Genomic DNA, 12,170 nt, shown 5'->3' on the forward strand with positions numbered 1-12,170 from the left:
TTTTGCATTGTTGATTCTGGTTTTACGCATCACAGGGAGCGACAAGGATAAAGTACACAATGCGGAAGCTTCAACCTGAACCACCAAAACTCTCAACCCCACAGTATCCTGGTCTGCACATTGCCCTGCCTACTATATGATGCTCTTGGCATCACTGTTTGGTGAATCACGTCCCACCCATGCCTCCATTTTGAATGCCCCACCAACTTTAAACTACGTTTGTTCATTTCTACAGAGGCAAGAGCAAACTCACTAGGGCCAAGCAAGTTGGCTGCTTCGTTTTAATGCTCCTTTGCAGAGGAAAGCAGACCTATCTCCTCAGTTACAATTCTTCAGACTTGCCTTGTATTATTAGGCCGAGATAATGGCAATCATATCCTGAGAATTCTTTGCGGTTATGTTCATGGAGCTGCAAAACCACCATAGCTTAGGGTATGTTCTTCATACACAGACTTTCCTTCACACCAGAAGCATCAGCCGACATCAAATCAACAGAATTTAATCTAGTTTATTCTCCAAAAAAAAAAAAAAAGAGGAAAAAATATGAAAACAAAACCAAAAAGCGCAGTTCTTAACACTAGCAGTAAGTAAAATTTGTACAACCATTCAGTCTGTATCATAGGATGAAATAAATCTACATCTTGTCTTATTTCGGTGCTTTGAATTATACATACAAACAACAATTACAGGAACTTGTTCACAATGCATATAGGCCTCGAAAACGAGTCTCGGCAACAGAGTGAATATTATACCGATTGCCCTGAAACCATTGAGATTCCCTATTGTTCAGAGGCCCATAGCCTGGAATGGATGATTTGCCTACAACTTGGATTAATTTATTTTTTTTAATGCATCAAAACAACTGGAGCCAGTGAGTGAGGAAAGAGAAAGAGAGAGAGAGAGAGAGAGAGAGAGAGAAAGACAGCAAAAACACAACTGGCAGTTTGTCCATTTGCCGGTTCAACCTAGTTCTTCTTGGTCTGTACCATGAAACATTCTTCCCGGTATTCATGAGCAGTGATTTGACCAAGCCATATCTTGACAGCTAACCAGATGTCAGTCATCTTCAAAAATGTACAGTATTTCTTACAATATAAGTTATACAGTGTTCAGCATCAATCTGCTTGTCTTTGGGGGGACTGGGATGGGGAATCATCTTGTTTTCTCTTCTTCATAGAACTAAAAACCCAGTTCAAGAGCAAACTCATGTCAGAATGGCTTATTCACAAATGGGATCCCAATTTGGTGGTTGAGAACACAGAGACACCTTAGGAAGCAGCCAACAGTCACCCTTCTGTGTTATTTTTGTTTACTTATGTGCCTTCAACCAGCTTTAATTTCGTTTTCTTTCCATTTGTGTCCCAGGGCTTTGCATGGGTAAAAGCGCTCGCCTGCAACAATGCAAGTATATAATGTACCTCTCATTTTGAGAACTTAAAAGCATTCAGCAGGGAAGTCTCTCTCTCTCTCCTACACGCTCTAGCCCATGGCAGTGACCATACTGGACGGGTGATGAGGTCCAAAGGACAGGCTGGAAGGCGGGTGCATTGGAGTTGGCGTGGTGAGCATGTGACCCGAATGGCTGAACGGCGAAATGTGGCTGATGGAAGACATGTGTCTCGAGAGGGCAGCAGGGTTGAAGGAGCTGCTCTTGGGGAAGTCTTCCAAGCTGTCGTGGACTTTTTTGCACTTTTTCGACTTGCTAGACATTTTTCGGTTTCGGGTCTGGATGCCTTCCTTCTTCATAGTCAGGGGTCTGTTAATCTGAACAAAAATCAATTAATTTTTTGTGGGGTCATCTTGTCTCCAGCCCTTCTACCTGAAGTGGCCCCCTAAAGCAATGCCAAACACCAGGGTTATGATGGAACACTGCACACAGTCAAATGCCTCCACATTTTCCAACATAAATGTATGAGGTAGCCCTGTACCGTACCAGACTATTGGCCCATCTAATCTTGTACTCTGACTGGCAGCAGCTCCTTAGGGACTCAGGCAGACAGGGGTATTTCCTAGACCTACTTCTTGAGACCTTTATAACTGGGGGATGCCAAAGCCTGAACTTCAAAGCTACAACCAGCAATGCATAGGCTCTAGAACAGGGATTCTCCACGTTGGGTCCCCAGATGTTATTGGACTCCAGCTCCCATAATCCCCAGCCCCAGTGGCCTTTGGCCAACATTGAGAATCCCTGCTCTAGAACAATTCCACTCTCTGCATCCTGAGCCTTCAAAATGCACAATGTGCCTTCAGTCGTGGCTGGGGATTATAGTTATTATAGTTATAGTTAGGGTCCAACCCTGGGGACTGACTCCTGAGGTAAGTGAATCATCTGGCGTTAGAAGTTGGAATTTGGAAAATTTAAAGCTGGAATTCCTTCTGAAGCAAAGCGGGTGGCAACCAGAAGCAGGGTCTTCCCTGTGATGGTGCCTCGCCTTTATAACTCCTCCCCCAAATCAGTCTGTTTGACACGTTTGAGGTACCAGTTACAAACTAGTGCTCATGCCATGTGGAGTTTGTATTTACATGGTTGGAGGGTGACAGTTTCCTTTATTGTATGTCCCTACATTATAAGTGGCCTCAAGAACTATTGGTTAGTAGGCAGGGTGCAAATATTTTAACTAAACATGACAACATTTAAAAATGAGGCATTTGTGCTTTCAAACTGTTCTTCTGACATGAAACACAGGCCATCTGAATCTGGAGATTTGCAAAAGCTCAGCACCCAAAAGCAGAAATCCCCTTCCCCCTCCCACCCCCACTCCAGCAAGCACTGAAAAGTTAGTCAAGCTTAAATCACAAAACTTGAGTCTTGTCCCATTTCCCACACACCTGCAGACTCCCATACTCTAGCCCTATTCACGTGATCTGTTCAAGGCACAGACCATCTGCGTACAGAACACACAGGTACAGATCTCTTCTCAAGTACAGGTATTTCCACATCATGCTCAACGCAAGTGCAGTAGCAAGCACCCTATACCCTATGTCATGTAAAATTAATGCAGGTAGAGTCATTCACACAAAACCATGAACATGTACAAGTGTACAGGCACTTGTACACACCTATACTGTAATGTCTGAAGAGGGCTTCTACCCTGCTCCCATCCTGCCCTCGCTCAGGCCAGTTTCCTCGCCAGAATTCCCTGACAATGTTCCTTTAGTCGCACTCTCTCATCCACTGCTCTTGTGCTAAATGGGCCGCAGGAAGAGAGTCTCCTATACAAAGCAAGCTGTGCCTTTGAACACCAGAACCAAAGCTCTTGTGATCTGCAGGTGGCATTTTTGTGTGAGTGTGTTTTGTGTGTTTGCAGAAAAGAATAGGTCTGTGGTTCACTTAGGCTTTCTTATCTCAATGTGGACTAGACCAAGTGTTAACTGGATGTCATATGTTGGTAGAAGAGAGCTCATCCATCACTAACCAGTGAGTATAAGAACAGCCCTACTGAGTCAGATCAAGGTTCCATCAAATCCAGCATCCTGCTTCCCACAGCAGCCAGTCAGATGCCTCTGGGAAACTCACCAGCAGGGCTTTAAGGTCATCGCCCACCTCTCTTGGTCCCACTACCAGCATATGGTATCCAGGGGCATACTATCTGAGACACTCCATATAATGCCTCCAACATTCTTCTTCGTGAACCCCGCCACCTGTTAAGATAATCGGGGAAGGTCTGGTTGTGGTTGCCACTGGCTCACTTGGTGGCTACCCAAAACTGGGCCTTCTCTAGGGTTGCCCTGGGGGGCTCTAGGACACACACACACACACACACACACACACACACACACGTCAGATTCTCCCCATCTCCTCTGGTTGTTTTGAAATGACTTTTGAAAACACACCTGTTTCATCAGGCTTTTCGCTGATGATGTAAAGTCTTATTTATGGTGATTTTAACCTGTTTTATATGATTTATATGATTTTTAGGTTTTACTTGCTGTTTGGTTGAATTGTAAACTGCCCTGAGTTTTTACATAGGGCAGTATATAAACGAGACAAACAAACAAACAAACAAACAAACAAACAAAGCCATCAGCCATTGAATCCAAACTGGTTCGACTTTGAACCAGTTCAGTTCGACAGCTCGATGTTGAGCTGAACAGCCCACCACCGCAGTCCAACTCAACATCAGACCAAAAACCTCTGGCCATTTGGGAAGGTTCACAAATGGGGGGGGGATTCTTGTACTTACTAACTGCGGGGGGCTTCTCTGAAGCTGCAGGGGGTCCCTGGAGGTTCCCCCTCCCCCCACTGGCCTCTATTATGGCTTAAACCACCCAGTTTGGGTGGTCTTTGGCCCTTTCCGGGCCTTTCCCCCATCACAGAGGCCATTTTGAAGATCACCATGCATGCGCAATGGGCCCCTGCATAGACTGGGTGCAGGGGCCCATTGCGCATGCTTGGCAGCCTCCAAAATGCCCACCATGATGGGGGAAAGGCCCAGAAAGGGCCAATGACCACCTGAACCAGGCAATTTAAGCCATAACAGAGGCCAGTGAGGGGAGGGGGAATCTCCAGGGATACACACACACCCCATGGCCTCGGAGAAGCTCCCCGGAGGGGATAAGTACAAAAAAAAATATAAATAGAAATATATATTTGTGACCCCGCCCCCCCCAGCCAAACCACACCAGGGGCAAAATCCCCTTGCTCAAGAGGGCAAAACCAAACTGGCCTGGTCCGGTTTGAGTCGAACCGAACCAGGTCAGCCAGTTTTGTGCACACCCCTACCATCTATACACCTTGGGGTGGTGTAGATGATATGAAGCACCAAACACGTGATAAGGAAGGAATCATGCCTGTTGTGACTTTGGTGGAGGATGTCCCAATGCTTCCCGGCGCATACCTTTGTCACATGCAGTGGGGGGCAGTTCATCTGAATCGCTGTTCTATACATACTCCAAATACCGGTCTATACAGTCTATAGCAGGCATCCCCAAACTGCGGCCCTCCAGATGTTGCTGAACTACAACTCCCAGCATACCCAGCCACAATAAATTGTGGCTAGGGATGCTGGGAGTTGTAGTTCAGCAACATCTGGAGGGCCGCAGTTTGGGGATGACTGGTCTATAGTCATATTACCCTTAACCTGCCTGATCTCATCTTTTCTTAGAAGCTAAGCAGTGTCAGGCCTGGTCAATACTTGGATGGGAGACCACCTGGGAATCCTGGGAGCTGTAAGCTTTTGGGAGGGGATGGAGCTTTAGCTCAATGGTATAGCATCTGCTTTGCATGCAGAAGGTCTCCGGTTCAATCCCTGGCATCTGCAGCTAGGTCTGGGAAAGACTCTTGCCTGAAAGTGTAGAGAGCCACTGCCAGTCCGTGTAGACAATACTGAGCTAGATGAACTAATGGTCTGACTCATTATAAGGCAGCTTTCTATGTTCCAGGTATTTAAATTACTGTAAAATAGCCTCTGCTTCTGATCCTTTGATAGTTTTCACCATATGGTGCTAGATATGTGCTAGATATCTATGTTGTATGTTACATACTCTCTATTGGCACAGACCTGAAGCAGTAATTTCTATTCTAGTACAGGGTTTCTGAAACTTGGGTCTTCCGATGCTGTGGGACTTCAACTTCCATCAGTTCCCAGCCACAATGGTGTAGCTGAGGCTCATGGGAGTTGTAGTCCAATAACATCTGGAGGCCCAAGTTTTAGCACCCCTCTTCTAGCTGGTTGACAACTTTTTAAATAATCAAAATAAATAACATGATTTACATCATTGTTTGGGGGGCGGGGTTGCTCTGTTTTGCTTCTACCAAACATATTTACTCATCGAGAGGATGTTTGTATTTAGAAGTGGGCCTAATCCAGCTTCAAGTCATACATGAATAGAATTATCAGAAGAGCAACCCCATCTTACCCCAGCTGACTTTGAAGGGGGTTTGTGTGGGAGTTGCTGAGGACAGAACTCAGCCTGCTTATTTTGAAGCATAACATAAAAGTAAACGACCACGAGAAAAAGTTCAAGGAGACATCAAAACAAAGCAATTGAAAAATCGCTCCCTGCTTCTTACATTCATATTATTCTAATGTTGTTGTTGTTGTTGTTGTTGTTGTTGTTGATAATGGTAGTATTCTACTTTTAATTTGTATTTAATTATGAAGTTGTTTTAATTATACTGTAAATTGCTTTGGGATTATTTTAATGGAAAATGCTAGCGAGAGTGAACAATATATAACTAAAATAATGTCAAAGGAAGAATAAAAATTAGTCTTAAAAACTTCTCTTTATGATTACTACTATTACTATCTAAGAAGAGTCTTTCCAGCTCTTATTTGGTTATCTCCTTAGGGCACATCTCTCTCTGCAGATAACTTTGCACCTAAATACAAGATTGAAATCTAACAGACAGTTTGTTTAATTTCCCAGCCCTTTCTATGAGCAACGGTTTGAAATTCCCATCACAACCAAGGCAGACTCCTTCACCCACTCAGCTAAATCAAATTCACTTCTTTTGAGGAATTGCTTCTGTCACTTGGGGTAATTACAGTTGCTGTTTTCATGCGTCCCCCACCCATGAAGAGGCAGAGGCATGTACAAGAAGAAAGATTTTTATAACTGACCCATGTGCTTTACTTGTTCAGGGTTCTGCAAGAGAATGAATGGTTGCCAACTTTTTCCCCAGTAGGGTTTCCGTGCTTTTGGCAGCTGCCTGACATGGAGAAATATGACCATTTTTCTTGGCATGGAAATAGTGATGAGAAGAAATTTCACCTGCTAAATGTTTGCAGATCTGGTAACTCTTAAGCCTTCGGGGGTTTCCATTCAGCAGAGGAAAAGCTGGCAGTTCTAGCAAGGGAATGTGTGGACAGGCTGCCTTTCTCATCAGACAATGTTCAGTCTGAGTAAAGTAAAAGGTAAAGTGTGCCGTCAAGTCGATTTCGACTCCTGGAACCCACAGAGCCCTGTGGTTTTCTTTGGTAGAATACAGGAGGGGTTTGCCCTTGCCATCTCCCGTGCAGTATGAGATGATCAGTCCCTGATTTCTGAGCAGTTCGGGGCACTAGGACCTATGAAAGGGCCTTTTCGGTTGCTGCCCCACTTCTCTGGAACTCCCTTCCCCTTCAGATTCATTTAGCTCCTTCCTTATTGATTTTTAAATCTCTATTGAAGACTTTTCTTTTTCGCCAGGCTTTTGCCCTCTAGTTTACATATTTGGGGGTGTTGTTGTTTTTTTTTTTGTTGTTGTTGTTGTTAGTTACTTTAGTTTTTAATTTAGAATGTATTATTATTATTATTATTATTATTATTATTATTATTTTACATTTTATATCCCGCTCTTCCTCCAAGGAGCCCAGAGCAGTGTACTACATACTTAAGTTTCTCCTCACAACAACCCTGTGAAGTAGGTTAGGCTGAGAGATATGTGACTGGCCCAGAGTCACCCAGCTAGTATCATGGCTGAATGGGGATTTGAACTCGGGTCTCCCCGGTCCTAGTCCAGCACTCTAGCCACCACACCACGCTGGCTCTTTTACTGCTGTCTTGCTTTGCATGTTTTTGTACACCTCCCAGAGTCTTCCGAGTGGGCGGTATATTAAATGTTTCTAATAAATAAATAAATAAATAAATAAATAAATAAATAAAATGATGCCTTTCAGCATCTTCCTATATTGCTGCTGCCCAAAATAGGTGTTGGGGAAACATACCAGTGGGGATTCGAACCGGCAGCCTTCTGCTTGTTAGTCAAGCATTTCCCCACTGCGCCACTTAAGGTGGTAGGATAGTGCTATTTACACTGCAATCCTATGCACAGTTAGTCTCGCTGTGTTCAGCAGAGCTTACTTCCAAGATGGTGTGGAATGTATGGAATTTAAATCTTAGCATTTCCTCTCTCCAGAGAAACCTGCCTGGTGCCAGTTTTGCTGTCTTTTCAGCTCCAGGCAAAGACTTGTTTGTTTGTTTGTTTGTTTGTTTAGCACATTTTATACTGCCCTAACCCAAGGTCTCTTCTTATTTGCCCAGATATTTCCACACATTGTGTAGCTGGTTTTAACCGGCATTTTATTTTTCTGTCTCATGTTTGTGTGGCCACTGCTCCTTATTTTTATTGAATAAATTGTGTTATGTTGTTATTATTTTAATTTGGATGCTACACCCTGAGAGCCCTGTACTAAAACAGTGGTTTGCAGCTCTGGGAGATGTTGTTGGAAGATGTTGTTGGACTACAATTCTGATTGTCCCCAGAGACCAGCAGACACCACATCTCTGCTCTGAATGCAGTAGAGTTCACTGAACAGCATCAATGTGCATTGAAGTGCACTCTATGATTATTTCATTTACCATGATTCACAATGGCAATCCCATTGTGGCTGAGGATGATGGGAATTGTAGTCCAACATCTGGGGACCTAGGGTCGGGAACCCCTGCCCTATAATATCAACAATTCAAAATGTATCCTAGTGTAACCCAAGGATTCTCAGCTTGGGTCCTCAAAAGTCACTGACTACAACTCCCACCACCTCCAGTCTTTGCCCATTGTGGCTGGGGGGTTATGGGAGTTGTAGTCAAATAACATCTGGAGACCCAAGTTTGAGAACCCCTGGGCTATAGAGAGACTTATACATTTTCTATGTAAATAAATACAAATAGCCAATAAACCCACTCCTTTCTTGGTCCATGTAAGACAAAATGATATGGCCACCAATTCTGACTCTTGTACGTCAGTACTTAAACTGGCCCTCATCACTGCCATTAGACTTCCATACTAAGAATAGGCTAGTCTGTCCTTTGAAATGATGGGCCAAATGTCTACGTTACTAGGTCTAAACTGCACCCACAGAGTTTCAATTCCAGTCAACTAATTATGTCACTAGATGGAAATACGAAGCACAAGGTGGTTGCCTGGCAAACACATGACACCTTCTCCAGACATTTCTGTTCCGACACAGAAGGAAACTGGAAGCTTTTTTTTTTTTTTCAGGTGCTAGATAATTACAGAGATATACCTTGATACAGTTAAGAAGCATATAGTGCAATGTTCAGTCTGGTTAAATAACTCTTCTTTCAACTGCTTTGGCTTCCCTTGACATTTCTATGCTATGAACGCCCGTTGGAATCCGTTTACACTTCATTACCACATCTCTGCTCTGAATGCAATAGAGTTCACTGAACACCATCAATGTGCATTGAAGTGCACTCTATGACCATTTCATTTACCATCTGTTGAATCAATGACGGCTCCATTCAACTTTGTTCAATGGACCTGCCAAACATAGGGGGCCTGAAGCACGAAGTAGCCAGATATGCTGTGCAGTGAATATGGCTTTAGCGTAACCATAGGAGATACTCTAGAGAAAGTGACCATCTCACTTACATTGTGGAGCTTGTAATACAGCCCACAGGCATTGCACACGGGATCACCATTGGCGTTCCTCCTCCACAGAGTGGTGGTGGTGGTCTGGCAGTTTGCGCACGATGTTCCTGCCCTCCTTGCAGCAGACTGGAGAGAAAGAAGAGAGCACACAACCACGTCACAAAGACGCTAAAAGATGGCATCTTCAAGACCCTGCAGGACTGGCATATTTCTAGGGTAAAAGATGGACAGTCCAACCTTCACCATCATGAGCCGTGCATCAAGGGGCTTACTGCCAGCACAGAAGAATTGCAGGTATTTAATAATTTGAATTATTAAGGGTGACGAATCAAAGTGGCATGAGGCTGATTATGATCATGTAGGGTCTTCTCTTCCAACAGAAGTCCTATTGATTGTATTAAGTAAGGTAGCAAAGACATCATCTGTGACTGATGGGTCCATAGCTCAGTGGTAGAACATCAGCTGTGCATGCAGAAGGTCCTAGGTGCAACCCCTGACATCTCCAGGCAGTTCCTATTCAAATCCATGCAAAATTTACTTTATTCTGTTAAGGTTTTATTTCTTACAACAAACAAAATGTGTGCCCTTAAGTTTTCTATATGTTATGGACAAAGCTTCCGAGATATAAACAGTCCAGAAATATGAGGAAAAGGTGACAGTGCTACACATCAAAAATGGCTGGCCCGAAGATGAGTTAATACACATTTCAAAAGCACAACATTATAGTACTAGAATGGATCCATTGAGTTCAACCCACGCCCAGCCCCCCATGCTTTAATTCAGAAATAGGTTTAGCCAAGTTTGTCCCCAGAAATTGTTGTCAAAGTCAAAGTCGACCCGCTGAACGTATGAAACAATACTGTAAATAATTGTTTGCCTGAAGGTATGCAAGTGCCTTTTTGTCACTGATGAATAATAACTCCTCATAGATCAGGTGTTAGGGACAGCCCCTCCATGTTAGAGGATCTGGTTGTTAGGCAGGCCTAAATCTTCTCATCTTTCATTTTAGAGACTGAACTCTCAATCCCGCATGACATTCCTGACTGGTGGTCAGGGGCTCAGTGGTAGAGCATATGCTTCTAATGCAGAAGGTTCCAGGGTCGATCCCTGGTATGTCCAAGAAAGGCTAGGAAAGACCTTTCCTTTAAATGCTGGACAGCCACAAATAATATTGACTGAAATGGACCAATGGTCTGGCTCAGTAGAACCTTTCCCTCAATCTATCGCCTAATCCAGAGCGGCTCAACTTTGACCCTCCAGCTGTTTTTGGACTATACCTCCCATAATCCCCAGCTACAGTGGCCAATAGTCAGGGATTATGGAAATTGTAGGCCAACATATGGAGGAGGGTCAAAGTTCAGCAGCCCTGGCCTAATCAAATAATAGTTAGGTGGGCAGTGTCCCATGGGCATCTGGGGCATTGCTGTGTACTCCTAACACAGTGTGCATGCAATTGCACCTAAAATGTTCTTGCGCAAATTCAGGAAAATGTGCAAATGCAGTTGCACAATGGCATGGCCATTATTTCCAGCCCTTTTCTAATAATATGAAGGTCCTGGGAGCAGAACCTTCTTGCTGATTTGGAGCCCCTGTCATCTAAGAGAAAACCACCATATACTTATTCTTACACATCAAATGGGGAAAAGGTGGAAGCCAGCTTATTACATGGCATGTGATAATTAAATTATCATTCACATATTATCACCAAAGGTGATATTGTATACTGAATGGGTATATACAATGGGATGGGTGTGTACCACTTATCCCTATATGAGTCCATAAAAAGTCTTGCAAATATTACAAATACTCTTTTAATGCAAAGCACATCTGTCCTACACCTCAGCCTTGAACACATTTGATGGGAGTAAGTTCCACTCAATTCAACAGAACTCATCATCTATGTCATGAGTTTAGGACTCTGATGGTATTTTTCAGTAGGAAACTTCTTCTTTCTTTGCAGAGGTTGTAAAATTCGGTTCCATTGCACTGATGTCCTGTACCCAGCTGCTGTTCATGGCCTCTATAGACTGGCCCTGCAAAATTGGTGAACTACTAAGCCAAATGCACACACCCCGCAGTGCAGAGTGGCCTACCATGTTCTTGATTAAACTTCCGCTTTGGCTGTCTGCACTGAAAGCTGGAAGGCAGGCACCTGGGCAGACCACAATGGGCCTCCGGGGAAGCGTCACATGCTGTGTGGGCATGCTATAAATAGACGTTCAAAGGCACCCCTATGAACATCTATGACCTTGTTCTACAAGAAGTACAACAAGCTCCCAAGGAACTCCTTTTGGTTTTAACTGGAGTACCCCATGGCCATAATGAATGAAGTTAGTTGCTCCATATGGAGCTATTTTATACGATATCCAAACAGTCTATCTTGCCCAGCAACAGACTCTAACGTAGCTTGTAGAGACTTTTCCGTTAGCAGTCCTGGGAACTGAACGTGGGACCTTCTATATATATGTAAACTGTGCTCTACTACTATTGTGCTATAGTATTCCTATAGAATGAGAACATTAGTCAGGGCCAGATAATGCTAGCCAAAAGACATGTTGCATTAGGGGCATCATTGGCCCTTGGGTGCTAATGTAACACCCCCCACCTCGCATAAAAGGGCTGTAGTTAGCTCAGGAGGGTGGGTGTGGTCAAGGAATAGTTGGCTCTGCCATGGGTAGAGAGGGAGATAATGGAAGAAAGACTGTACTGTCTCGTGGGTGATACAGAAACTGAACACGCCTTAACCCCTTGATCAGGGCATTGTAGCTTGGTTTTCTCTTGTAGGTCTCACCGGGGATATTTCATGGTGGAGCATATCTATTCTGCGAGAAGAGGGACTTCAACTTGGATAGTC

The 12,170-nt window shown here is 43.9% G+C and overlaps 1 protein-coding gene across 13 annotated transcripts in view; it reads right to left on the minus strand.

Moving 5' to 3' along the window:
• Positions 1–488: 488 nt before the first annotated feature.
• The window catches only part of GATA3 (GATA binding protein 3), an 85,750-nt gene continuing 74,068 nt past the window's right edge, over positions 489–12,170 (minus strand). For 11 of the 13 annotated variants that reach the window (XM_053258299.1, XM_053258303.1, XM_053258302.1 and 8 more), the window contains 2 exons: positions 9,317–9,442; positions 489–1,764 (listed from right to left, as the gene is read on the minus strand). In XM_053258299.1, coding sequence (XP_053114274.1) covers positions 1,480–1,764; positions 9,317–9,442 — 411 coding nt within the window. In that variant the 3' untranslated portion in view covers positions 489–1,479. The remainder of the gene's footprint in view (positions 1,765–9,316; positions 9,443–12,170) is intronic. The other 2 variants (XM_053258308.1, XM_053258309.1) reach the window with 2 other exon arrangements.

The sequence above is a fragment of the Hemicordylus capensis genome, chromosome 5 (genome assembly GCF_027244095.1).
Source record: "Hemicordylus capensis ecotype Gifberg chromosome 5, rHemCap1.1.pri, whole genome shotgun sequence".
NCBI lineage: Eukaryota > Metazoa > Chordata > Lepidosauria > Squamata > Cordylidae > Hemicordylus > Hemicordylus capensis.